The sequence below is a fragment of the Anguilla anguilla genome, chromosome 16 (genome assembly GCF_013347855.1).
Source record: "Anguilla anguilla isolate fAngAng1 chromosome 16, fAngAng1.pri, whole genome shotgun sequence".
Classification (NCBI taxonomy): Eukaryota; Metazoa; Chordata; class Actinopteri; order Anguilliformes; family Anguillidae; genus Anguilla; species Anguilla anguilla.
The window spans coordinates 27,949,542-27,976,985 of record NC_049216.1 but is presented as its reverse complement, the minus strand read 5'-3'; the positions used below and the strand labels follow the sequence as shown (position 1 = coordinate 27,976,985).

Sequence of the window (27,444 nt, the reverse complement as noted above, 5' to 3'; positions counted from 1 at the left end):
TTCTAACTGAAATCAAGCTTTCCAAGTAAACACAAAGCAAAAGATGACACTAACATTTTAATCATGAATAGTTTTATTTTCATCTCACTAAAATTAGTTTAGGCTGCATTTTATGGATTGAGTTTCACTTTCCCTCAAAACAGGTTTAGAATGCCCTTACCGACAAGAAAACAATACACTTAGTAACAAGACCCCAATAACCTTACATCTGTGTTCCTTTCAATTTTCGGATAATTAGGGACATCCCAGGCAACAATCACAAGCTTTGTGAAACAAAAATAAAACATAATTCTGAGTTTATTTCCATATAATCAAACATTTTGGAAAAACAATTAAAATAGTCCTTCCCTTATTAGAGCACAGCTGTTACACGGTTTCCCCCCCAAGTTACATGGCTGATAATCAGAAACCTGAAACAAACTAGCCAATCATCTCCCAGCTGTTACACCCACGGCTTGAATGATTTTTCTACTTGCAAGGGTCATGAAAGGGTTAAAAGACTACACGGAGGTGCCTTCAGTGGGGGCGGACGTTTTATTGTCGTCAGGCTTCATGGCAGGGAAGAAGAGGACTTCCTGTAAAAGAACAGTCTCATCAGAAGACCCATTACTCTCAAGTCCACACAGCAATGTCCTTACAAGATTAGCAGACCAACTGGAGTTTCCATACGAGACTATGCTCCCTGATACCATTCTGCACATGCACTCAACACATGACTGATTAGAGTAAAATACATCTCATACACATGCACTTCTAACACTCAATGGAGGTGAAATTTGAGTTCAGCGAGTTTGGCATGTTCATGGATATTCCATGCATATTTATTTATACATTCATTTATTGATGCTCTGAAAAGTTTGTGTTTGGGACAAGACAGGTGGTATTAAAACATGAAGTTTACTGTTGCAACAAGTTTAGTGTAAACTGCATTCTGTACCCAAGTAAATGGGGTTTACCCCAGTCAGCACCTCTTCTCCCTATTGCCCAGCTCTGTGCAAGACTGTATTGACCTAATGTCATTTGCTTTGACAGCCCTGTGAGTTTCCCCAATTAAGTTTCAAATACATAAAAATTAAGAACATAATTGTGTTACAGTGCGTTTTGTGTGTGTGTGTATGCTGTTACAGGAACTGCACACTTTCATATCTACATGAAATATGCTTAAGCAGTGACACTGACACTACTAGACGCCCCAGCCATATTCCCGTACCTTGATATTATTGGAGTCTGTGAGGAACATGGTGAGGCGGTCGATGCCCATGCCCCAGCCGGCAGTGGGTGGTAGGCCATACTCCAACGCTGTGCAGAAAGTCTCATCGATGAACATGGCCTCATCATCGCCCTCCGCCTTGGCCTGAGGTGAACACAGCAAGGCAAACACCTTTACCAGCAGGTACAGCTCACATGAAAAGCACAGGCCTTGGGTTCGCGGATGAAAAACGGCACAGCAGAGTCAGCCCTCTGGCAGATACAGCACTTTTTAATGCATTCCTAAAGTGCTTAACTCTGATTTATAAATAGGGTTCCATGCACAAGCATAAATTATCCTTTGGGGCTTTGCCTGCTGTGAGACTGCATCGCTTTGTCACGCGAGGCTAACCTTGGCCTGCTGCTCAAAGAGCTCCCTCTGTCTGATTGGGTCGTTCAGCTCAGTGTAGGCGTTGCAGATCTCTTTCTTCATCACAAAAAGTTCAAAGCGCTCAGTCAGCCCTTTTTGTGATCTGTGCCTGCGGGGGGAGCAAGAGACAAGTGTTCAGACTAGTCTGGGAAATATGCTGTTGCCTGTCAGATTTTTGCCCTTACACCATCTTCAAACAGCTCTGCTTTGAAAGGATATTGTCAGCTCACCATTTAGCCAGCGGACTCATAATCTGGGGGTGATCGCAGATGAAAGTGGGGTCGATGCACTTGACTTCCAGGAAGTCTCCCACCAGCTGTAAGAACATAAGGACACAGAGGGCCAGTGTCAGGGTTGCCACTACATTATTATTTTAACCAATCAGATTTGTGACATAGCTCTGAGGTGTACCTTGTCAAGGAGGCGAGCGGTGGTTCTGGGAGCTGGACACTCCACCCCTTTCTCAGCACACAGCTTATCAAAGAACTTGCGAGTCTCTGGAAGAGAATTATGGGCCAATGAGACCCGAGAAGTCTAGTTTGAGGAGGAACCAATCAATGGCTGTTGTGTAGCCACACAATGGTGCATAACTGCACAGTCAGTGCCAAGGAGCCCATATTCAGTATTTGGCATTTCACTTGCTCTGATCACTATATCATTAAAAGGAGTCAATGTCAGGGAGTGAATTTTATTGTTCTTTCCAGTTCCGCCATTTAAACATGGCTCAGAAATGTGTCACCCTGTAGCACCAAGGGGAAGATGTGAGTCATCTAACTGCCTTAATGAATTAAAACCTCTGCCAGCGTTCACTGGAACATCTCCTGGAAACAACCAACGTTTGCAGCAAGGCTGAATCGACAGCTTGGAGAAAGGGAAAATGTGTTCTGCACTGGACGTCTGAAGGGCAAAGCAGCAGTTAAGCCGGGTCTCTAGGGCCTTCCGTTCTCACCATTGCTGTTATAGGTGTCCGGAGGTGGGAACTTCACACCCATCTCTTTCTCCAGGTCATGAACCATGCTGACCCTCTTGAAGGGAGGGGTGAAGTCGATCTCGTAAGCCTGCCCCTCAGGTCCATCTGGGTGATAGGTCACCTTGTATCCACCTGTAATGTGCTTCACCATTCCTGTGGGTGGGGAGAGGAATACTTGCATCCACGTCTTTCAGAGTAGAGCTACAAAGACTCTCAGTGCAGACAAAACACACAACAATGCATTCAATCAATATCTAGTGGTTAGAAATTCCAACCCGTAGGTGAAACAGCAGAAATGGGCTGTGCTAGCGCTGCACCTGGCCCCGTTCTGCCTGTCTGGTCCAGGCCTCTCCCCAACTGACCTGAGAGGAGCTTCTCTGTGATCTCCATTAGGTCGTGGTAGTCTGCGTAAGCCATGTAGAACTCGCAGGTGGTGAACTCCGGATTGTGAGTCAGGTCAATGCCCTCGTTTCGGAACTGCCGCCCAACCTCATAAACGCGGTCAATTCCCCCGACCACCAGCATCTGGGCACAGAAGAGAGACACCAAGCTATGAGCTGGAGCCCACATGGACTGTATTTTGTTCACTGGTCGCAAAGAAACAGTTCAGTTTCCTCTAAAGAGATTATTAGGAAATCAATTACTCATGCTGTCGATTCTATAATTACTTCAAGCATTCTATACAATGTCATGTGATCCACCACACAAGTCTCAATTCAATGTATGTATCCTGTGCTTAGTTCAGGTGTGCAGACAGTGTGAAGGGTATGTTACCTTGTGGTAAAGCTCAGGGGCAATCCTCATATATAGGTTCATGTCTAGTTCATTGTGGTAGGTGATGAAGGGTCGTGCCACAGCACCTCCTGGAATGAGGTTCATCATGGGCGTCTCAATCTGTCAACGCAACTGCCCGTCAACATCACGCTCCAACCCTTAAAAACTTAAACTTACAGATATAATATACATTGATACACATCACACAAAATGCTTGTCATACAAACCATACTGAGTTACATTGTAAAATAGAATGATAATAAATGAATTGTTCAAATGGTTTACATTCTTTTCCTAATCAATCTTTGAAGTTCTCATCATACAAGAACAGTGCTACAATAATATAACAAAACTACACAGCATGAATATGCTTTAGATTTCAGTGATGCTGCCAGCTGCCTACCAGTCACATGTACTAAAAACTCTCAGTAAAACCATGGCCCAACGGTTCATCAGTAGCTGTGATGCATCCTCACCTCCAGAAAGCCCATTTGGTCAAGGAAGCTCCTCAAGTAGGTGATGATCTTGGCACGTGTCACAAACTTTTGCCTCACAAAGTCATTTAATATCAGGTCCAGGTATCGCTGACGGAAGCGTGTTTCCTTCAAGGAGGGAATGACAGAGCAAAAGATGAAAATGCACTGGTATTTTCTAAAAGTTCTGAAAGTTGTTCGTGAAATAACGTTTTGAAAGTATATAACTATCATCTTCCAAGATGCCATGATAATTTTCCAATTTGATGAAGCAATTAAAGGTTATGTAAACACTTTTTGTGTTCAAAGACAGAAGGGGATTGTCTGTAACTGTTTTATGGAAATTTTGAAAAAAAAAAAAAAATTTTACTTGTAAAAGAAATTTTGATCTCAAGATGGTTTTTCCAGTTAAATAAAGGATAAATAAACATAAAAAATAAAATAATTGTAGACCCACAAATTCTCTTTGCCTGTCTTGTTTGCACTGATATTTGCTATGGTACCTTATTTTAAGGTACACATGTTTGTGTCAGGTATGTACTATATGTTAGTTCAGTGAACAGATTTGTCATTGGCTCACCTTATCCTTGAGGCCAAAGTGCAAGTGTGGCAGCATGTGGAGGCAGGGAGATAGCAGGGTAATCTCAATGGGGATAATGCTCAGCTCCCCCTTTTTTGTCTTCCCAGGGTTGCCATGGACACCAATGATGTCACCACGCCGCAGTTTGTTATTGATGCGCACAAACTCTTCCTCCGACTTGTAACTCCTAATAAGGTAAACAGCAAGAGCAAAGCACATATTAAAATGCACATCTGAGTAATGAATTGCAATTTGAGAAAATTAGGTTATTCTACATGCCTGAGCTGCATACCTGGATGTTGCCATCACCTGAAGTTTGACTCCCTCACCTCGCAGGTCATAGAACAGTAACTTGGCACCTGAGGCTCTCTTAGCGTGAACACGACCTGCATAGCACAATTGACAATACAAATGACAACGGCATTTACTATGAAAAAATTCAAAAGGGTTTCTGCAAATTTAACAACCTGACTACATTCTGAAAATTAGCTACTTTTCCTTTAGAATCATGTCTGTAATTTGAAATTCAACTGCCATTGTTTGCACACCAAATGAAAACAAGCATTGTGCGCATTGACAAATTTATACAAATGCTACACTTTAAATTTTACTAAACTGACAGTATGAGTTAAGAAAATGTGTAAAACATGGCCTAAATTCAAGTGAGGAAGGGAAGACCCATCTTAGTTTTTACTAACACAGAAGAAGCAATGCTCAAAGAGACCATGATTATTATAGTGTTCCACAGTAAAACTGGTTTTCTTCTGTGGAAATACAGCAAGAGGTTCGTAATTCTCACCAGACACATTGAGGACTACGTCCATCAGCTGGTCTCCAGGCTGTAGGTGGTTGTACTTCTCAATGAACTCTGTGAGTGACAGATCCACGTGAAACTTGTGAGGGTATGGGTCCTCTGCCGTGCCCTTCAGCCCTTGGATGGCTTGTGTGCGTATCTTGTAGTATTGCTATATTGAGAAATAATACACTAAGCACTTGACACGTCTGTTGACTTTAATACTGCAATTTGTTGCAATAGGTGTATTATAATTATTAACCAGAAAGTCAGCGTAGTTTTGACCATACAGTATATAAGACCTACATATGGCTTAATCAAGAATCTGTGTCTGCATTTCCACGTATTAATCAATTTGTCACGGCTCAATTTGATCCACAGTTCTTGTCAAACTCACATTGGGGTCCAGAGTCTCTTCGTCGGCATTGTAGAGGTTCTGATCTCCCTTGTCATTGGTCTCTTTCTTCTGCTCCACCTGATCTTTAACCTTTGCCTCCTTCTCTGCCGCTTTCTTGTCAGCTTTCAGGCGCCTCTTCAGCTCACTGTGTACAGAGCAATGCCAGAGTAAGGCTCTCAGTAGGGCCAATTTTCACTTTCACTTTTCAGTATGGCCAATTTTCACCTTCACCTTTAACTGCTGCTCTAATCGCAGTGCGAACCTCACATCAGGCTGAGTCTAAGTAGAGATCTACTACGAGTACATGCAAGCCCAGCCTGAATCTTTCAGGATGATGACAAAAGGTTGGTCATTTTTCTTTACAAACAGAAAAAGCCACCAACCTTTTGTCACCACGCCAACGATTTCCCTGGAGTTGTGTGGGCAAGGCAGCTAAAACGGGACGAGCAAACTCTGACTTCTGAGCCCTGACCCCAAAGGCCTGGAACACTTGCTGCCTGGCAAATCTGACCAGAGTCAGCATGGTGATAGGAGCTGTGCTACTGAGCTACTCAATCACTGCCCAGACCTGGAGAGACAGACATACAAGCACACATGAAGCGAGGCAGCACAGACTCTCAGATTCCCTTCCTGCTGTCCAAGAGTGGCCACATGCGTCACCTGAAATGCTACCCCATATAACACGTTTTCAATAATTATCCTGGCAATTAGATTGCATCGGAAGGCAATGTAAGTTTAAAACGGGAATGTTCTTAAATCTGATGTAATGCTGATGTAACAATCACAAGTGGAAACTGAAAGTAATAGAGTTCTAGAATACTGACATAGGATTTTCCAAAAACCTACTCTTCAAATGGCTAAACGTGAATTAGTTAGGCTAAGTGAAGTAGTAAAGTTTATCACAGCCTGTTACCCATCAAATACATTAACTATTTAGCTACATGTCTAATGTTAAATTGCAAATAGTCTGTTATATTTAGTCACGTATCACTAAAGAAGTAATACAGTAAGCTGTTGTCATATGGCTTAGCTTCCTTTATCCTAAAACATAACTGGATAAAATTGACATTGGCGGACGCAGAGACGAACATAAATTACATATGTACGTCTATACATTAGCTACCAGTTCTCTAAAAGACGTTTCGGTCATTTCTCTTTATAGTACGGCTAGTTATAAGAGAATTCCTTAAGCATTGGTCTATAATGGCAAAAATTGTTTGATGGAAGTTGTAGTCTCTATCTTTTCACACGTTAAAAACACTAGATTCTAAAGCAAGTAACCTTGTCGCAATGGCTTGTGGGAGATGTGGTCATATTCCACCGAAACTTCTTGTAAGCAACCGAGAACCGCTACAAAAGAAAACTACAAAAACCATGCGTACAATCCCATTCAACCATAGAGATAGTTGGACTTCGTGTTCTCTAAAAACCACGTGGCAAGGTCTAAATACTCATTGTCCCATAGTGCTTCATTGGCGCTGATGAAATTTTGTGAAACTGCACAGTTTAACGGGTGCTATCATTACTAGCTACGCACGCGTTGTCCCACTTGTTCATACAACAGTTCAGATGATATGTAGCGCCTCATTAAAAATGCAATGTAATAGAACATATTTTCTTACTTTTTACTGAGTTTATTTTCTCCATCCATCACCGTCGCGTCCGCCATCTTCTTCGGCGTGCACAGCGGAAAGAACTGTTTCCGGGCAGTAAGGCAACTGGTAGAAAAACATGCGTAGTAGAACCTCATTGGGGGCGGGTTTAAAAAATTTAATCAGCTCACAGAGCTCACTCGTGTTGTAGTTTTTTTTTTTTTTAACCACGGGGTGGCGGAATGTCCAGCACAGAACCGTGTATCCTTGAAAAATCCAATCGTTACTGTACAGGTATAATGGAAAACATTGTCCTGAAATCCCAGTGTGTTTAAGTGGCAGTTACAGTCGTCCTTATTAGACAGCAAGCAAAATAATGATTTAACAGGGCAGTTACATTTGCTCCTATTGAAAATGAAGCGTCTAACGCGCTCATTTTCTTAATTTTCAGCTCGCTTGCTAACTTGCCCAAAGCTAGATTTAGAAAGTAAATTTTATGTTTCTTCGAGGAAGGTCTGGCAGAAAAATTTGCACAATAGCTGTTCGGATCAATTAGTAGTCAGTACCATGCACCAAATGACCAGTCTTAGGCTAATATTAAACGCCAATAGACATTTTCATGTCAGCAGAAGGAAATAAGAAGTAAATAAAAATAAAATAATTAATACACAATATTCATTTATTTATATTTAACAATGAATTATTTTTATATATTAATCATTTATTTATGAATTTAGTTATATTTTCACATATTTATTTCTTCATTCCCTTACAAAAATGTACTATAGGATTGCTAGAGTTAGCTATACGAATATCATAGGTAGATCTAGTGTATTATGATATTTTTAACATTTCTGTAAAACACTGTTGTTTGTGTAGTACTTTGTTTGCTTATAATAATCCTATAGTATAGGCCACTTTCAGTTTCAATGCAAAGTTGTAAAGGACTCTGTAAAGTGCAAATGATTCTGGGACTCCTGAAGATGTAGCAATAATAATAATAAAAATAGCTTCTATTAGGCAATCTTTGACCCTAACATGATTAATTAAAAACATTTTTAACAATTTAAGAGTTCATTATAACCAGCAGGGTGACCAGAGAACAGTCATCCCCAGACCAATTAATGTTTTGAAATCAAGGACCACTGCTTGGAGTTCCACTCCAAATGCACACAGAAAAGGTTTTGAAATCAATTCAAGTCCTCAAGTATGGCATTGGCATGGTTGCCATTCTCTCTTCCAATTTCTGATCAGATTTGATAGTCTGTGATTTTCACTTGGATTTATCATTTATTTAGTCCCCTCCTAAATTCAACTGGATTGGTGTCTTTAATCTGATTTCTCTTTTAGGCGTTTACTGAAGTGGTCCTTTGAAAGTCTCTACTGGAAGTATAGTTTCAACACATAAATCACTGATGCACACACCTCACAAACTAATGCATCTTTTTTTTTAATGTTAAAAAAAGATGACAAAAACAAGAACTTAAAATCTATTTTTATTGATATAGATAGCAGCGAGTTTACAGAAATATATTGCAAGATTATACAAATGCCCCAACAAAAGCAAAATACATATATATTTCAAATTTAATATTTAACAAGTTGTTCACATGGTAGCTAAAAACACATAGGCTCCCTCGACCCACCCCACGTCAGTGCTATTTGTCAATTACTGAAGCCCAGAAATAAAGGGCACGTGTACTGGTAATAAAGCAAGCTTTCACATCAAACAACAGCCAGACAGGAAAAGGAACACACAATGACAATAGTGTGCAAACCAATTGACCAAATGACTGACTGATAATACTTTTTAAAAAGATGTTTAAAAACAATAAGACAGAATGCTGGTGGTGTGTTTAGAAAGCAGAGAAGTCCATCTTCACAAAGTGAAGATAGCACTTTCAGAACATGATACAGCTGCTCCCCTGGAGGAAGCCTTTTAAGTTACCGTTCATTAACGTTTATCTATCATTTTCCCTTTCCCTCATAGTGAAGTCTTACAAATGACTAAACAGGGGAAAAATGGTAACAGATATGTAGGTGGGTCATGCTTCATAGCGGTTTGAGACAAGACTTAAAATGCACTTACAGTCAGTCTTGCAACACATATGCTTACAAATGGTTGACTACAAAATAAGCATGAAAAATTTACAAAAGTACATTTATCTGGTCATTAGATTTTTGGACATTTTTGAGAGAGAGAGAGAGAGCAAGAGAGAGAAAGATAGAAAGAGAACCTAATTTGTTTAGAAGACTGAGGGCTTATTAGTCATTCATGAACTAAGGACATCCACTGACTAACTGTACCACTGGTGAATTGAAATAGGCAGCAACGGTACAGGAATCTGATTCCTATTATAAATACAATATTTGTCAAGGCACATGTATTTCCTTCAAAAAAAAAAAAAAAGAAAGAGAAAAAAGGATACGGTAATGACAGATACCCCTGGAATAAAGTTGGCATCTGATCCAGATGACATAATATAATTGTATATATATTATATATGTACACACGTGTGTGTGTGTGTGTGTGTAAGTTGAACACAACACTTTTACTTGTGTTAATGTTTACATCAGTCTTAACATGGTGTGGCCGTGAAGGCAAAACAAAATCTGTGCCCCAGCAAAGAATAAATTGGCCCCCTCAAAAGCACAACTCAATTTTATCAAGTGACAATTTAGAAATATAATTACTTAATATGATGTTTAACAAAGAGTTGGGTATTTATGACACATCAAAAAGACTTCATTTAGCTGCTGCCAAAAATATATAAATATAAAGAATGTCAATATCAGTTCAATTGGTCCGATGTCAGATGTAGTAGCCACAATGCTACTCACACTGCATGAGGTAATGTACACTTTTTTTCTTCTAAATTACACTCTGAAATCAGAGTTGTTGGATTATTTTTTTCCTGTTTATATGGCTTTGTGTTTGGCATTACTGTCCTTGAACCTTCTGTGCTTTTTTTTAGTTTAGATGATGATTTAATAATTCAAGATGTGACAGTAGAGGGTCAGTCTTGATTAAAACATCAATCTCAGGACTGTTACTGTCAGCTTTGGACAAAATACCGTACAACTGATTTTAGCCAGGCATTTGAACAACAGTATATTAAATGGAGAAACTACAACATCTGTGTCTATATAATTTTGTACATGGTACATTTAACTCTTAAGTTTCCAAATAAAGTGGAATTTGTCTACTTTGCCGTTTAATCTACAAAGAGAAAATGTGCTAAACATGCTGACATTTCACATGTTAACACCACACCCAAGTACAGGTTCAGCAGGGAAGAAAGAAGCAATTGTGAAAAAAAGAGACCAGAACAGCAGAGTACTGAAAACCAACCATGAACAACCGGTAAACTATACAGCATGAAGGTTAGGCATACAATGCTAATGTTTTAAACATAAATTAGATATGATTAATGGAGATGGGAAATTGTCTAAAAACTAAACCAGTAAAAAAATGATAGTACAATTACTCTAAAATATCACAAAAAAACACACACACACACATAACCGTGACATACGGAAAAAGCATCAGTATTTGAGTTGAAGGTGGCTAAATAGACAGCTCTTTTCTCCAGTGTATGTTTGTGGCTCATCCTTCTGCGCTAGGTCCCTTTAAACAACTGAAAGAACACTGTTTGAACACTGAGGTCAGGACAATAGAGGACTATATGGCCCTCTCCAATCACCTTCACCAGCCCAGAGGTCAAACATACACTGTCCATCAACAACGGTTGTTTGCTAAATTAATAAAGGTAATGATAATAATATAAGTTTTTTAAAAAAGAGTAACAAAAATGGTGACAGAAAACACCACAAAAACATCCAAAATAGGCTTCACTGAGCTATTCCTCTGGTTGCAAATATAGAGACAAGCCCCTTGGTTTAGTGAACACTCAACAGCACACTTTCTATAAACAGCACAACCAGTTCTGCCTCCTTTCCAGTCAGGTACTATCAACTCTCTAGCAGAGCAAAGCTTCACTCTCCATTTGACATTGAGAATTACAGTTACTTACGCAAAACAAAGCAAAAGAGCACAGATAATCTTTACTACTTTTCCCTCTCCAAAAAATGCAAGCCTCAACCAACAACCACCAACTGACATCCACTTACTATATCCATTTGTAATTTGCACTGCAAACTGACTGTTTTTAGATCATAACTAAAAAGAGTTATGATCCTAGAGACATGGCCTCAGACCCCAAAGACGATCAGTCTCCTTTATTGACCCATGGTAGAAGGAGTTAGTATTAGGGATTTTTATTTAACCAATATAAGAATATTAATTAAAATATGAACTTGAATGTCTGAAACACACACGTCTCCATCCCTCCTGCAGTTAGCACCACGAAGCAGAGCAAGAAAGACTGATAACAATGTAAAAATCAAAGAGGCAAGGAATGCAACATTGCCTTTAGGAAACTAGGCTGTCTTCTGAATGTCCCACTGGTAACACAAGGGGCTGGAAAGCTTTCTGATCTGATACCAATTCATGTGCCCAGCACAAATGTGGCAGACATTTAAAGAACATCATAAGATCACAACATCTACCACAGAGATGTGACTACAAACAAACTATGTACAAGTTGTACTTAAACAGTACAAATAACATTAGGAAATAATTTATTCCATTACACACACACAAAAGTTACGTATATCGTTACACATACGGTTATGAATATGCATGTCTGTATTCACATACAGACAAAAAATGCACTTTCACACTAAAAAGAATGCTGTACATTTCTGATGGAAATTAATGACCTAAATATGGGTCTGCTTTTTCCTCCTCAATCATTTAATCCCTTGACTTCATCTCCTTTTGAATCATTGGGGAGCCAGGGCAAGAAAGAAATTAATGGTGTAATAATTATTAAGTTTTGGGAAAGAATGGGGTAGAGCAGGGAGTTAATTTTTTGTACTTTATGTCATGAATCCAACTTTATAAAATGTAAGCCACGACTCAAAAACATGCATGAGTAAGAAAATAGTATAAATATATACATTACACATGAGTAAAATATCCATATAACAATCAACGCTTCCAAATAATTAGTAAAAAGAACAAATTGCTGACTACAGAGTATACACAGAAAGCTATAGGTCAATATAAGGAGTAACTGGTCACAAAGGAAAGGGTTATAAAGTGCTGAATGTATAAGGTGAAAAATATCAAAGGCTTCTTTTGATTTGTATATTTTCTTTTCTTACCCCAAAGAGTTTTATTTTTTAAAAAGAACAATGCTTTATAAACGGTTACGAATACACACAGAGCGGTCCTGCACAATTCAGGACTCCCGTGTATTTGACTGCTGCAACACCACTAAAAACTGCAGAGTGCTGCACTGAGAACTGACGTGTTTAACAGACATTCCACCACGTGATATGTTTCATTCACAGCTATAGCCAAACGGCGGACAGCTACACAACAATGAATCGGATCGCATGTAGGGTTTCTCTTTCTCCACGCTCCACCCCAGGACTGGCAGAAGGCTGGCACTGCCCCCCTGTGCCACTCTTACACGAGGAATGAATTTTACAGTTGTGAGCTGCTTGATGGGGCTTGTGGGCACAGGACCTTCCCCGGTTCTTCTGTACCTCTTCAACCTCCCCGCCGTGACCGGGCCTTAGGTCCTGCAAGGCAAGGAAAATATGCATAGAAATGTATTTATAATGGCTTGGGTATATTGGAATAGGAAGCATTCAGGAGAACCTTTTTGAAGGCTCTCACCAAGTTCGGTTAAGTCTCGAAGAGATGAAGGAGCTCTAGATGAGGTTACTCACCTGCGTCCCACAGCCATACTAATAGGAGCGCGAGTGATTGTTGCCTTGCCCCTGAAGGCTGACCAGCAGGTCGTCGATCTTCTGCGATGCGGTCATGCTGTTCTGGATGCCTCCGGACTCGGACATGGACTGGTTGAGCAGGGACTGTATCTGGGCATCACTGTCGCGCTGGTTCTGGCCCGACTGGCTGATGGCGATGAGCTGATCGGACAGCATCGGCCCAGGGGAGTTTATCAGCGGGCCACACTCTTGAGAGGCGGAGAGAATAGGAAGTCAAAGACTGCAACCCCATCTGTTCAACATCTACTGACACTAAGGGCTTCCCCCCCAAGATTGATGGGAAAATAGGGTCTTCATCTGTGCTGTGTCAACTAACGCCATAAAACCTTTGAACCCACTGCAAACCAAGTGGAAAATGGAGGAAGTTGAGACTGAGGGGAAACACTTCAGAACTCAAATAGCAAATGACTTAAGAGAGAAGTGCATTTTATTTGCAAAAGTCAGCACAGGGTGCTTGGGTGGGGGCTGGAATGCAGCCTCTCAGTACGATCTCTTTCTGTCCTTGTAATGGCATTGTGTGAGACCAAATCAGTCATGGTGTCAACACTACTCTTCCCCTGGAATGGAATTCAGCTTACTGTATAAATAGACACTGATAGCATAGCTGCTTCTGACCTATTTAGCCTCCACAGAACCCAACACATTACATTCCACTAGGAATTTGTTAAGCACATGTCCTTATCTTGGGTATTCCCCTATGCTGTCAGTCTTGAATATTCTGAAGACTTTTTAAAACACTGGTAAATATTGGTATTGGTTCTGTGCTCAATAGTACAAATGTCACAAATCTAAATCTAAGCCTTCTTCATCCTCCATTAGATCTTACTTTTTGAACATGCTATGAAGTGTGTACTAAATTACATCAACTAGCACAACAAATATAGACTTAAAAAGACACAAATGAACATCCAGTCATAGTCTGAAGGTAAACTACTGGATGTTATTTTGCAAATACTTTCTAGTCTGCTAAGCTTCTGCTAAATGACAATACAAAATTTTTCCACAATGTGAACACCTAACGGTGAAAGGGGGAGATGTCCTCACCGTTCTGGATTCCAAAGAGGAAGAGGCCAGGCTGCTGTGTTTGGCCCGGCTGGGTCATGGTCCCGCTCACTGCCGTCTGGAAGAGAGACCCCGGCTGCTGCACAGGGGAGGAGGTCGTGGTCTGTAGGCCAGCCACCCCATTCTGCGTGGCAAACATGGTGGACTGTGGGAGGTCCTGGGTGCCCATGCCACCCTGCAGGGCCGAAATGTTGGGCTGGGTCATGAAGATGGTGACGGACTGCTCGGGGGCGCTGCTGGAGCTGGGGGCGAGCTGCATGGGCTGCTGATCCTGGAACAGGCCCTGCTGGGGGGGCTCGCTCGCCGGAGGATTCCCCGTCACTGAACTCTGGTCCTGGAAGGACATGGGCTCCGACTGCTCCTGCTGGGTGACCGCCACCGCGGTGGCCTGGGAGAAAAGGAGAGCGGGGTTCTGGGGCGTCTGGGAAGGAAGACTGCCGCTGCTCATGGGGGGCATCTGGCCTTGGCTGCTGAAGAGAATACTGGGGGGCTGATCCTGGGGGTTCATGGCACTGCTGCAGAACAGTAGGTTGGCCTGCTGCTGCTGCTGCTGCTGTTGCTGCTGCTGCTGCTGCTGCTGCTGCTGCTGCTGCTGGCTCGGAGTGTGCGTGCTGGCAGTGGGGTGGGAAGAGAGGCTCTGGAACAGGGAGCCTTGTGGTTGCGGTGGCTGTTGAGGTGGTGGAGGCTGAGATGACTGCTGCTGCTCCATAGGGGTGCTCTGCTGCAGCTGGGGTTGGGGCTGGAATACCGACTGGGGCTCTGCGGCTGAAGTCTGCAGGGATGTGAGGAAAGCCAACTGCTGCTGCTGCTGCTGCTGCTGCTGCTGTTGTTGTTGTTGTTGCTGTTGTTGTTGCTGCTGCTGCTGCTGGCTGCTGTCTACGGTGAGCTGAGCGGGCAGCGTGTTGGGAGAGAGGAACAGCCCGGAGGCGCCGGACTGCTGCTCGGGAGACAGCGTGGAGCCCGTCAGCACAGACAGGGTGTTCTGGAAAATGGCCGCCTGCACCTGCTCCCGTGTGGCGGAGGTCTTCTGAGTGTGGAACATAGTCCCCTGCGAGTCCTGCGCCTCGCCCATCGGGCTGGGGGTGTGGAACAGCTGCTGGGGAGGGGAAGGGTGAGAGGGAGGCTGCTGGAGGAAGTTGGAGGTCTGTATGGAGAGGAGCTCCCCCGCTTGCTGGAAGAGCGACTGCTGTTGCTGCGGCTGCTGCTGCTGCTGGGAGGCGGGGCAGAGCAGGCCTTCGGACGGCTGAAAGAGGGAGGCGTGGGTCTGCACCATGGCCTGTGGGGAGCCCTGCTTCTCGGGGGCCTCACTTCGAGAGCCGCCCTGGAAGAGGCCGCACTGCATGGGTAACGTAGGCTGGAAGAGCTCCGACTGGAGCTGCTGCTGCAGGTTCTCCAGAACTTGTTGCTGTTGTTGTTGTTGTTGCTGTTGCTGTTGCTGTTGCTGCTGCTGCTGCTGCTGCTGCTGCTGCTGCTGTTGCTGCTGCTGCTGCTGCTTGGCAAGGGAGCTCTCAGTCGGCTGCAGCTGCAGGCTGTTCATGTTCTCCTGGACCTGCTGCTGCATGAGCTCGTCAGTGGTGCTGTACAGCACCGAGTTGAGTTGCTGTTGCGCGGCTGCCTCCAGCACCTGCTGGACCAGGCTGTCGTTTCCAGAGCCCGCGCTGGAGAAGCCCCCGGCCTGAAGCTCCCGCACAGCCCTCTCCAGCTGGGCCACCCCATCCTGCGGGAAGATTGGGAGCTGCTGGGCCTGCCGCTGCTGGGCCTCCACCATCGGAGCCAGGCCCACCCCCACCCCAGCGCTGCCTCCGGGTCTCTCCTGAGGCAGGCTTTCTCTAGGCTCCATGAGGAACTGCTGGGGTACCTGCTGGAGCAGGGAGTCACCAGGCACAGAGAAGGAGGTGTTAGGTGCAATGTCCTGCTTCTGTATGGTGCTCAAGGACTCGGCGTTGGTGAAGACGGGAGCTTGCGGCTGTTCTGGCTCCCCTGGCTGGAGAGGCATCGTGCTGGGGAAGGGCATGCTGTTAGGCGGGACACTAGAGCTCATGGCCAGGGACTGCTGGGCCGACCCGATGCCATCTGAGGTCTGCTGAGAACCAGAAAAGAGAAGGAAATCAGTGGCAAAGCCTTAGAAAAGGGTACACAGTTGTTAATTACTTCTCAGCAACGCACTTGTTTGAACCAATGAGCTTTTTCAGTACAGGAGGATCAAAGCAGATTGCACTTTATGAGACAAGTCATTTTCATTGTTCCGTTTTACCTTGAAGACACCGGCAGCAGAGGTATTACTGGAAACCTCCATTGGGGTGACGTCTTCCCTCTTGATAAGAGGCATCAATGGGGCCATCAAGGCACTGTCCAAGCTACAGCCGCCACTTATCACTAGCGACATCAATGTCAGAGAAGTCATGTTAGCATGCAGTCGCAATAGAGGCCAAAACACAACAAACGATGAACACAGTCCCACACACAGTTTACATTATATACAGAGAATTTCAAAGAGGCAATTAATCTGCTTTGACTGAATAATTGCTTGGTTACTGATTTTACATTCAACGATTGCAGGGTTTCAAGATTCCAAAAAACATAGGAAGAAATGTCCTCTATGAGGATTGCTTTTCTGTCTGGCTGAGCAGCAGGGGGAGGTTGAGAATAGCATTCTACGAATCCATTTGCTGGAATATGAGGAGCTGGATGTGCCCATGGTTTAAAGTGCACTTGTGTACAGCAGTTCAGCTACCCACCCTTTATCTGATCTTCAAACGAGCAGGGATTTGCCGGAGATGGAGCCTCTTTCTTCACAGGCACATCCACCGCATTCGCTGCTGCAAAAACAGCATTGCACTGTGGTGTGAACTTGTGGCCCCGCTCAAACGCATCACCTTTCTCTAATCCTTCTAAAGCTTTTCCTCAGGCGCCTCTCACTGCTCATGGATTTACCTTCTGTCATTGAAGGCCATGGTCCCACACTAAAAACCATTCTAAATGTGAGATCCTAAAATATGCTGGATGCACAGTAACAAAGATTTTGTTTAATTTATTCCACTATGGAATGGCCCGTTGTATATGCAGGCTTGTCTCATTTCTCTAGTGTCCTTTGTGCATTAGCTAAGCTGCATAGTTACTGTTCAGGCACAGCTACTGTAGCACAGGCAGGTGTAACGCAGATGCATTACTGACCAGAGGAGTCACTCTAGCAAGATGTAATACAATATCCCCAACAGAAACCAACCCTCAGCAAGGGAGACTGCAACTAATTACGCAGTGCCCTACGGGGCTGCTAGGCACAGTTTGTACTGACATGGTCATAATTCCACACCAAACCTCAGTGCGTGCCAAACATCGAATCCCATGGGCCAGTCAGCAGCCCAAAACAATCAGTCCTGACTCTTGTGTACATGTTATTTGAGAAGATGAAAATTCTTATGTGGAGCTTAATATGAACTGGCTGAGCGATTCTCAAGAGAGAGATCATTAACATCCTCGCTTTGTTCCATTGTTTAACATCCATTCATTTCTGATTTGAAAAAGATTTGTATTCAGTTGTATTATATAGCATGTAGATATATCTACATAGATATATGTAGATTGTATTTGAGCCTGTCTAAGAGCTGGAGGTAAAGACGTGGTCTTACAGCAGAAGGGAAGTGCTGCTGAAGACTGCCGTTGGAACAGGAGAGAACACTGACCTGGGTCTGGTGTATATGTGAAAGCCTGCACATCGTGGGACCTCCCTGCATTAGTCACCACGTAGATCCCCACAGATACGGGAGATGAGATGGCCTGGTTCTGATACGGAGGGACTTTCACTATCAAATGATTCTACATCGAACAAAAAAGGGGAAATGCACATAAACGGTTACTCCTTATAGAGAAATGCACTGCCCTGGAGTTTCCACACGCACTGCGAAAATCTGAAACAGCAAAACTGAAGACTTCTCAGAAAGTCCTCGGAAAGGTATGTTTACCTGATGAAACAACTCCATGTCAATCTCAGCCTCAGCCTTCCAGGAGTTCTCATCTTGAGGGAAGAAAAAGTAATCAGTTATCACACAGATACATAAACTAAGAGACATGCATAAACCACAAGAAAACCACATAAACAGCCACATTTTCACCAACACATCTGGCTCCAGGAAACCATGCACACATCACAGTGGATTTCTAGACACCCTCCCAGTGTACCTGCTGAATTCTCCTGGAATATGACTTTGGTTCCCTTGAGGAAGTTCTTGCCGATCAGGAAGACCTCCTCGCCTCCCTTCACTGTGCAGGTGTGCAGGCTCTTCTTCAGGATCTCTGGAGCTCCTGCAGGCTGGGCTGTGGACAGACCGTAGGCATACAATCAAGTTAATCCTAGTCCACACTGGCACAACACGATTTCAGTCCTGCTTTACTTTAGGTCTTTTGCTCTTCAGTTTGTGCCAAACTTCAAAGCATGTTCATTCTGAAATTGTACCACTCCTTTTAAACCAAAGGCACATCTGTGGCCAAAAGAGAGACTCTTTGTCTGTGCTGTGAAGATCTAAAAATGAATGACAAACTTGCAGACACACTTGTTCAAGAACAAATATTTGTCAAGGGAGAGACTCAAAACCTATACAAACCAAGATTAAAGTGGGGTAATGTGCAGTTTAGTGTGCAGGTTCACTCTTAAGCTGCATCACTTTATTCACAAAGTGTGTGGATCAAGGGGGAAGCCAACGAAACAGCTTAAACCCATTACTGAGCATACATGATTCTTTGGAAGGTGAATGTTAGTGTTTGGGGGGGGGGGGAAAGGGAGCTTATTTGAATTGCACTGCATTTTAGCTAAGGATCATTTCTGGTCCCAGCCAAACACCATTCATTTCCAAGTCTTGCTAAATAAATGTAATTTATATTTAGAGCAGCTGAGTATAAAAACATTGGGACTAATGTGGTAATTATTAATGGTTATTATTGCTGTGTTAGTCATGAATCGAGATGTGGGATTGCCTCTTCACAGAGCCCCTTTCCCACAACTTTTGAAATTAAAGTTGTAATAAACAGGATCAGCCCCACCCTCACTCCAGTCCACACTCTCATTGCTTTCAGAAGCCTCTTTCAACACCCCTGCCACTCACAACATAACACTGCCTTGTCAAGAGAGTCCTATTTTTGCCATCTGACCAGAAATACCACGGGTTAGATTTCAAAGTTTCCTGTTAACAATAGAAGCTTGCACCCCCCCCCCCCCCCCCGCAGTACAGTTCTCCCAAACCTTAAACAATACGTGGAAGAAATCTGTCTGCCTGTGAGTGGTTTTTCCTGTTTGTGCCACCCTACATGCCAGCTTTGCCAACTTCATCTATAAAGCATCAATTTTTACAGTCTCCTTTAGGAAATGATGTTTCCTCAGGGAGATGATGGTAATCAGAAAATTCAGTAAGTCTAACTTTTGACAAAGGAATAAAATTGTTAAAATTCACTATAGTGATGTTAGAATTTGATGTCTCAAATTATGGTGTTCAGTCTTGTCACTATGGTTATTCTAATCCAGTGAGTTAATGACAAGGGATTCTTACCAACCAACTGCTTTTAGAGAAATGTTACAAAGAAATAAATAGAGGTTCTCCCACGAGAAACACGTAGATACTATTAGCCAAATAAGCTTATTTAGGTCAGGTCTGCAAGTAGCTTTTCTTTGTCTGCTTGGGGTGATTTTAATTTAGCCCTTTGAGCACAGTGGAAAAAAGGGGTCTTTTGTTCGCTCCTCATTCTGTAACCTAGTGGGCAGTGCAGTGGTGCCAACACAACAGCACAAGCACCAATGATAAGTAAACCAGCAGTAAAGTTGCAAGAATGTTAACAGCTGTCTCCAACCAGCCTAAACTTTATATCTATTTAACCATTAGTTAGATTTTGCCCATTTACATTATATACAGTACAGCCCATATGTATTTGTTAGTGACACAATTTCTGTTGTTTTGGCTCTATGCTCTATACTCCTTGTACCCCTAAAGTGTGGGAACTGTGTATAGAAAGGGGTGTAATTCCTACAAAGTTCACCCAATATGGATGTATATACCCTAAATAAATTCAGATGACACAATCTAGTAACAGACTGTATGGTATATATTGTTTTATGAATCATTTAATTTTTAATTTCATTTTTGTGTTACTTCAAAACTAATTAAAGATACTCACATTATTTCCTCTAATTCCTCAGTATGTAAAAAAAAAAAATGGCCAAGCTCATCTCTTAGACAGCTGGTTGCAGAAGTTAGGACCATGGTAAGGCACTCACTGCAAAGGATGGGGGACGAGGGGGTCTGTAACGTGAGAACTGAGCCGTCGGGGCGAGGGATGTTGACCCGGAACACCAGCCTGGCCCGCGTGCTCTTCTTTTTGGAGCCGACCACGCCGATGCGAGCCTCCACGTCTGCGTTGCGGAGCTTCAGGACCCCCACGCAGTCCACCCTGCAGAGACACACAGCCGTGAGCCCACAGGGGCCAGCCCGCCGAGGGCGGGGACTCTCAGAGCAAACACACCTGCTCAGCTGTTGTTCAGTCCAAAGTCCTCACAACACTGCAACAGCCTGACTACACACACACACACACACACACACCAGGTGCTAGAGGCTTTTCTAATTCAGGATGGGAATAACCATTTGCACTCCACGATAAAGAGCTCAGGCTTGATTAACTAACATGTCATGTCAATACAAATGTTAATCAAACCTGAAATTCAAATCAAGTATTAGCCTCTTTAATGCAGTCTGCGAGACCGTGCAGCGTGCATACGTGTGTGAACGTGAAAAGGTCCTTACGCTAGGGTCATGCTGTTGCTGGGGTCCAGGCATACTTCGATGACCGTGGTGCCTTCGATGTCCACCTCCTTGCACGCGGTGGTGTTGCGGCCTGTCACCCTGCAGGCTTGGTAGAACCCGTGTGGCTTCACTCGGCCTGTGTCATTGCCTACAAACACCTGCAGGACCACTGGCTCATTGAAGCCCTCCAACTGGGGGAGAAGATTACTCCATTATAAATGGGGAAAATGCATAAGGCTATGAAGTACACAGCTAATCAACAGTAGTAAACTAATATCAACAGCTTAACTTCAGATGGTGTTGAGCAATAATTAGAGTGTGTGTTGAAATGAGTCCTGTGACAAAAGAGTTTCTCTAACAACTTCAAAAAAATGTGCAAGACTGCCTCTTCCTCAATGATGATTTCTTTCAGGAGAAAGCTACTAAAATAGCAGGCATACAACAGTGTGTTAATTATCCAAGGCCAAGTGGGAAAATAAATGCAAACAATAAAGAAGGGATGAATGAAACGCTGAAATTAATCTCTCAAGTAAAGCGGCCCAAGTTGTTTTTTCTCCCACACTGCACATTCATGTGATCCACAGTATGCGAAACACCATTTAAAATAAGGAAGTGGAGCGGGGCTACTCAACTCCAGGTCCTGTTGGCCACAGTGTCCGCAGTCATTTGCTCCAATCATGCACAACATCACCTGATTTCACTAATGAGCTTACTTCCTGAACCCAGGAGGTAAAATAGTTAGTGAAATCAGGCGGTCTAGTGCATGATTGGAGCAAATACCAGCAGACAAGTCCCTCACAAGACAACAAAAGGAAAAACAAATAGCTGTGAGCTGGCAACACAAGCGCTGCAGCTCGGGGCTCTTACACACGTGCTTATTTACTCACTGTTTTGCAACAGTGATGCTGTCCCAGGCTGATAGTGGTAATAGCTAGAGGACAGATAGGGGTGCGCTAAAAAAAGAAAAAGCAGTATCAACACAGAATTTTCTGTGTGCTTGTGCTCACTGTCCACAAACACAGCGCTCGCGGGTACAGGGGCCTGCCGTTCGTTTTGAGCCTACCTTCACGGTGGGGAAGCTCTGCTGCGTGCGGTCCTTCACCGAGCCCCGGCTGCCCTCGGTCAGGTAGCGGGCTCGGTGCTGGGTCTCGGGCTGGACCAGGATTTTCAGCTCCTTGCCCTCGGCCTTCACGGGGAACTGACCGGAGAGGGTGCCGCCCTTCTGGATGGGCGTCTGGGGGCTCTCGGAACCGCTGCAACACAATGGGGTTCAGACTCCAGGAGTCAGTGCTCTCTTACCACGTTTCTGTGCCAGTTCTGAACACTGGAAAGGAAAGGATTACACAGAAGCATTCTGACGATGTTACGCAGTAGTTGTGTGGGCGGTCGGAAAAAGGGATCCGTGCTTTTAATTATGCGGTTCAGGTGCATCATCATAAACTGCTGGACTGTCTCTGGCAAACATGACTAACGTAACGAAATATGAAAGTGTTAGAGACAGGAAATGTATTACCTACACTGTCTTAAAACAGTCATTTTTTCTCTGTCACACAACGAATAATGCCAGGAAGTATCAGATCAGTCATTTCCCCACAGGCACCTTAGCTGTAACTCAAGTGATTTGGAAATGTATCATACTGAAATATTCATTTTTACATAATTTTGTTTTGCATCCTTTTAATGAACATGTTACACATGATTCAAGTGTGTGTAATACTGCACAAACCTTTGTCAATACTGTGTGAAATAAACTGCCACTCATTTTGAACCAAACTACCTTTTCTATATGTATTATAGCATAAACTAATGTACCAAGAACATTAAATGTAGATTTTTTATTAAGTTTATCTTTAAGCTCTTTGGTAATTAAATTAATACAAGACTGTGATTGCATGGGATTAACAGTTTTATATGCGTAAACTACGTTTTGGCCAGTGAGCACTGTCGACTAAATTTAAAGCAGGTAAAAATGTCTTTCCGCTGCTCGCTGGCCTCATGGAAATCCTGAGACGGATATAGCTCTAGGAGCTACCTAGTTTTAATTTGGCAGCAGTTGTTAATTTTGCACTGTTCCTACAAGCCAATCGGACACAGCCAAATGGCTTGACCATCTGCTAAAGCCTGCATTGATTTAACTATACAGAACTGGGATTCTAAACCAGCATTCTGAACAAACACCCTATTTCCCTGATCACCATAGCAACCTGACGATCACTGTGGTACGATTTATCTATCGAAAATCAAAGTGAACATTACCTAGCATAAATAAAATTATGCTAAAATATATTTTTTAAAAGGCCATGCACATTACAAAACGATACAGTAATGCTTAATTCTAGGATTCTAATCTTGGCTGTATATATATATATACTAATCTTGGCTGAATAAATATATAACACAAGTTAAATTCAACTACATTTACACAATTTTAGCTATAATTACATAATTCCATCTACAAGTGCCAACTAGATATATTTATCCAAAAAAGTTCCTGACCACCTAGCAAGCTCATTTAGAATTCATGGCTTCACAAAATGCATAGGCCATGATAGCAGTGAGCACTTCCTGAGAACTGACCTTCCTTTGGGACAGTTCTTGGTGTCCGGGCCCAGCTGGGAGAGGACGAAATGCGGCCCCTTGGCGCTGTCGGCGTCGAACACGTCCATGCTGGCGTCCTGGGCGGAGATGGGCTTGGGCCCCGGGCGCTGGCGCGGGGTGCGCTTGCGAGACTTGCGGGGCACCTCGGTGTTGTCGTTGTAGGAGCTGGAGCTCATGAAGCTGAAGTTGGAGGTCGAGTCGTCCATCCAGATGCTGCTGCTCTGCTCCGAGTCCTGGAGGGGGTCCTCCTGGCACGACATGCGGCTGTCGTCCAGCAGGTCCTCCGGGGGCGGCGAGATGTTGAGGACCGTCCGGCGCTTGGAGGGGGTCGTCTGGTGCTGCTGCTGCTGCTGCTGCTGCTGCTGCTGCTGCTGCTGCTGGGGCGGCTGAGCCCCTGCCCCACCCCCGTTGCCTCCAGCCCGGACGCTGCCACCGCTGCTGCTGGTGCCAGCTTCGGCTACCGACAGCTGGCCCTCCAGGACCAGCATCTCCGCCACCCCTCGGCTACTTACCCCCGGACCTGGAGTGCAGCCGCTGTGAGCAGAGGCCTGGTCGGTCACTGAGGTAGAGGAGTGCATGGTGGGGCTGGAAGAGGCAGGAAAAGCAGAGCGAGGACCTCCCATGGGCATAGAAGAGGATGTGGAGCTGGCATCTGCAGTGTGTACAATTGGACAGTGAATAAGGGCTTCTCCATCAGTGTTGGCTAGCAGTCCCAGTCAAGCAGCGAAATTTGGGGATGATTGCATTTGGGTTTTTTGTCCTTTTTTTTTTCTTTCTTTCTTTTTTTTTAAAGACTCCCAATTTCAAATCAGTTTTTTTGTTTTGTTTTATGTAGCATCATAATCTGTGTGTGTGCACGTTCTGTGCACGTGTATGTGTGCATGCTTGTCTGTCTGTTCATTATTTCATATTTTAGTGTAGAATAAAAATAAGATTTTGTGTCTGAAATTTGTAATTTTGGGAAATAAACTGGCCTCAGTTGAAAATGATATGCCAAATGTTTCCCAAATCAGAACATTAGGTTTTGTTGTACGGATTTAAAAATATGCATGAATGAAAAATTCACATATATTTGTATTAAATTTAAAATATATGAATGAAAAATACTGATACAATAACTGAGGCAGAACAAACAGAGTACCATGTATATTTATCGATATGAATATGTACAACAAAACAGTCGATCCTAAATAATTGTTTGGAACTAATGAAAATTATGTGTCAAATGATGCATGCCAATTGGAGCTTTTTCGTTACAGGTTCAGATAATTTGGTTGGGACTGAGCGTAGCCACAGAAACAAAATAAACAAGCTTCTGACCTATGAAGCAGAGAACTGCAGACCATTTTATATGCAGACACTCCCTGCTTCAGAGGGAACTTCCTGGAATAAAAATGAGACAGTGAATGAGCAACAAAAGCTGGTCATTCATGAAATTATCTTTTTTTTTTTTTTTGGTCAAAATTAAAAGAGAACAAAGCTACTTTAGTGAAAATGGAACTCAAATGCAAAAGCTGCCAGTCCTGCTCCCTACCTCGCCTGACCTGGTTTGGCTAGAGCTTTCTGGAAGACTCGCGGAGGCTGCAAAGGGTGACTACATTTTGAAAGCATTCCCAGAGGCATCAAGTGCTGAATGAAGGTCAAGACACAAGGCGGTATCGTGCTGTCTTCCAGCATTAAAGGTGTTGAATGTAGGATGGAGGATGGAGGATGGGGAACTTAATACATCAGAGTGAGGGGCTTATAAATGTAGTTAAAAGCTGCTCAGAATAAAACCTACGCATACTCAACGTAGCTAGGGTGCTTCATTATTACACCTTTCTAAAACATTTTTAATGAGTGCTGGGAACGTTTTATGCATTGAGGGCCTCCACATATTAGGAATGTAGCAAAGCACTTATACTTTCCCTCATCTTTGACAGGCACTGCAGTGCCGTGGCCAAGACTTGACCCCTCTGACAACACCGGATTGGAGCATCCTGGCACGCACACAGGCACACTGACCAAACTACGCCAGGCCTTGCAAGCAGTGGTAAGTAGCAGCATAAGAGCAGTATTAGTCAAAGCTGAAATGAGCATTGGAAGCCCACCTGCTGAAGTACTGTCCCCTAATGAGGGAGACTGTGGGTACCGAGGTGAATGAGGCATATTTCTGCTCCATTACACCCAGTGGAGACGTTTCTTTAATGGAAAGACCTCACCAAGGTCACCTTGGAATTACTGAATTTTTACCTCAGGCCAATGCAATACACTTTATATACTGAAAACTAAAGAAGTCTCTTAAGTCTTTCCAACATACTGGAAGTTTCCCATTCCAAATGTTTCATTATTTTCTAATCCTGTAGAGGTGATTAAAGGGGAAACAGATGCAGTTATGATGGAGCATGAGAAGCAGTGATAAACATGCCTATCAAAATTGAATAGGGATTCTGTGCATGATGTCTTAGTGCCAATTTATGCCACACTAAATGACAAACTGAAAACGCGTCCAATACAGTTTTGTTTCAGAGTTTCACACAACGTAATTTAGTTCTAGCATTGTGCTGTCTGAACTGGCATAAATGAGACTGTACTGGCTTTCTGTCTGATTAAAAATAGCCTCTCTCATATGGACAGCACGGTGCGCATTAACTAGGCATAGCAAGGCAGTGTGGACTCCTGTAACTTTGACGTTGCTACTGCAGAAAATAAGCTGGCCAACCTAGCAATGAACATAAGGGAAAGCATGATTCATTAATCAAAAACAAGTAATCTTTGTGGCATTAAAATGTGACATACACAGATCTTTAACTTAAAAATAAAATCAACAAATGTTGAACATCTAAGTTCAAAGGGATAATGGCAAGACTGGTTTTCCATTAAAAAAATAAAACTTCAAGGCTGCAATAGTTAACTGGCTAGCTAACTTATATAGGCTTACATTGCTGTCTGATCAAACAACTTATTTAAGAGAGCAAAACACAGCATAATCATTTATATTATGTCTACAGTATATGGTGTATGATCAGCTAATTAGCAGTTAGCTATTACGTATCAATTATAATAAATGTTGAGGGATAACCTGCCATCCAGTTTGTAAACAAATAACCTCTGTGTACAGCCAAAGCGCACTATATACGCACTATAAACACCTTATCAGTGAGACACATTCATCACCCAGTCATCTGGGTCATGATAACCTCTGTGATAAGGTCATTTTCCCCTAAGAGCCTTGGAAGTCTGACATAACGCAAAATAACTTTACCCATATATGGATTTATGGATCAAAGGAGAACTATGCAGAATAAAAATATGTGGCATTTATTACACCAACAGGTAACAGCCAACAGTTTACGCACATGAAAGGTAGCTGAAAACAGCCCTGTGTGCGATGATGAAATTGTGCAATGGGTTGCTAACCACTTAGCTGTTAGCAATTTCTTTTTTTTTTTTTAAATTAGACCATTTTTTTTTTTAGATTACAAAAAATGTGTGAAAAGCACATATGCAAACAAACCCAAATGCCATTCATTATTTTGAAGGAATTAGGAAAATACCATTCATTTTCCCATAGGCCATCAATTTTTTAGATAGGAAAGTCTCAAAAATGCCAACAAACATGAAGGGAAGGATGCCAACAAGACGTCTGTGGCCCATTGCCAACTAAAACATTGGCTTCTAGAGATTGTTATTCTTAAAAGCATTTCTTAACATATACCTATAAATGTTCTCTTTTTCATTAAATTACTCCAGAGCATGGCACCAGTTCAGATCAGACATATCCAACCTTTCTTTTGTCCCCCCCGCCCCCCCCCCCCCTCCGATATTGGATTTTCCAGACAAATTTAGAGAGCCACACAGTCTTATCTAGCATGGAGGCTATCAGCCTTTCTGCGACATCAGTGTAGAATCCTAATGAATGCTAGCAATGGAATGGTACCACATACTTTCCTATGGGTCT

General features: G+C 43.1%; 2 protein-coding genes across 13 annotated transcripts in view; both read right to left on the bottom strand.

Annotated features, from left to right (window-relative positions):
- Positions 1-55: 55 nt before the first annotated feature.
- kars1 (lysyl-tRNA synthetase 1) lies at positions 56-7,350 on the bottom strand. 2 transcript variants are annotated; one of them, XM_035396158.1, is made up of 15 exons: positions 7,228-7,350; positions 5,989-6,173; positions 5,606-5,750; positions 5,215-5,380; positions 4,708-4,801; positions 4,416-4,602; positions 3,839-3,964; positions 3,363-3,482; positions 2,951-3,113; positions 2,568-2,741; positions 2,030-2,115; positions 1,849-1,934; positions 1,601-1,727; positions 1,211-1,354; positions 56-575 (listed from the first exon to the last, which is right to left on the bottom strand). In XM_035396158.1, the coding sequence occupies exons 2-15, from the start codon at positions 6,126-6,128 to the stop codon at positions 501-503; spliced, it is 1,833 nt and encodes a 610-aa protein (XP_035252049.1). In that variant the 5' UTR covers positions 6,129-6,173; positions 7,228-7,350; the 3' UTR covers positions 56-500. The 2 variants fall into 2 exon arrangements, with proteins under 2 accessions (XP_035252049.1, XP_035252050.1); XM_035396159.1 differs by lacking the exon at positions 5,989-6,173 and having other exon boundaries at positions 7,228-7,348.
- A 1,327-nt stretch (positions 7,351-8,677) lies between these two features.
- Positions 8,678-27,444, bottom strand: part of nfat5b (nuclear factor of activated T cells 5b) — a 52,396-nt gene continuing 33,629 nt past the window's right edge. For 6 of the 11 annotated variants that reach the window (XM_035395952.1, XM_035395950.1, XM_035395953.1 and 3 more), the window contains 12 exons: positions 23,484-24,156; positions 21,970-22,159; positions 20,907-21,097; positions 20,384-20,556; positions 18,301-18,435; positions 18,084-18,136; positions 17,805-17,937; positions 16,860-16,940; positions 16,376-16,497; positions 14,104-16,204; positions 13,000-13,247; positions 8,678-12,849 (listed from right to left, as the gene is read on the bottom strand). In XM_035395952.1, coding sequence (XP_035251843.1) covers positions 13,018-13,247; positions 14,104-16,204; positions 16,376-16,497; positions 16,860-16,940; positions 17,805-17,937; positions 18,084-18,136; positions 18,301-18,435; positions 20,384-20,556; positions 20,907-21,097; positions 21,970-22,159; positions 23,484-24,156 — 4,082 coding nt within the window. In that variant the 3' untranslated portion in view covers positions 8,678-12,849; positions 13,000-13,017. Of the gene's footprint in view, positions 12,850-12,999; positions 13,248-14,103; positions 16,205-16,375; positions 16,498-16,859; positions 16,941-17,804; positions 17,938-18,083; positions 18,137-18,300; positions 18,436-20,383; positions 20,557-20,906; positions 21,098-21,969; positions 22,160-23,483; positions 24,888-27,444 lie in introns of all 11 variants that reach the window. The other 5 variants (XM_035395959.1, XM_035395958.1, XM_035395956.1 and 2 more) reach the window with 3 other exon arrangements.

Coding starts and splice junctions, on each gene's coding strand:
- kars1 (XM_035396158.1), bottom strand. CDS start 6,128: ATGCTGACTCTGGTCAGATTTGCCAGGCAGCAAGTGTTCCAGGCCTTT. Junction 5,751..5,988: donor CGTTGGCGTGGTGACAAAAG/GTTGGTGGCTTT, acceptor CTCTGTACACAG/TGAGCTGAAGAGGCGCCTGA. Junction 3,114..3,362: donor CCCCTGAGCTTTACCACAAG/GTAACATACCCT, acceptor TTCTGTGCCCAG/ATGCTGGTGGTCGGGGGAAT.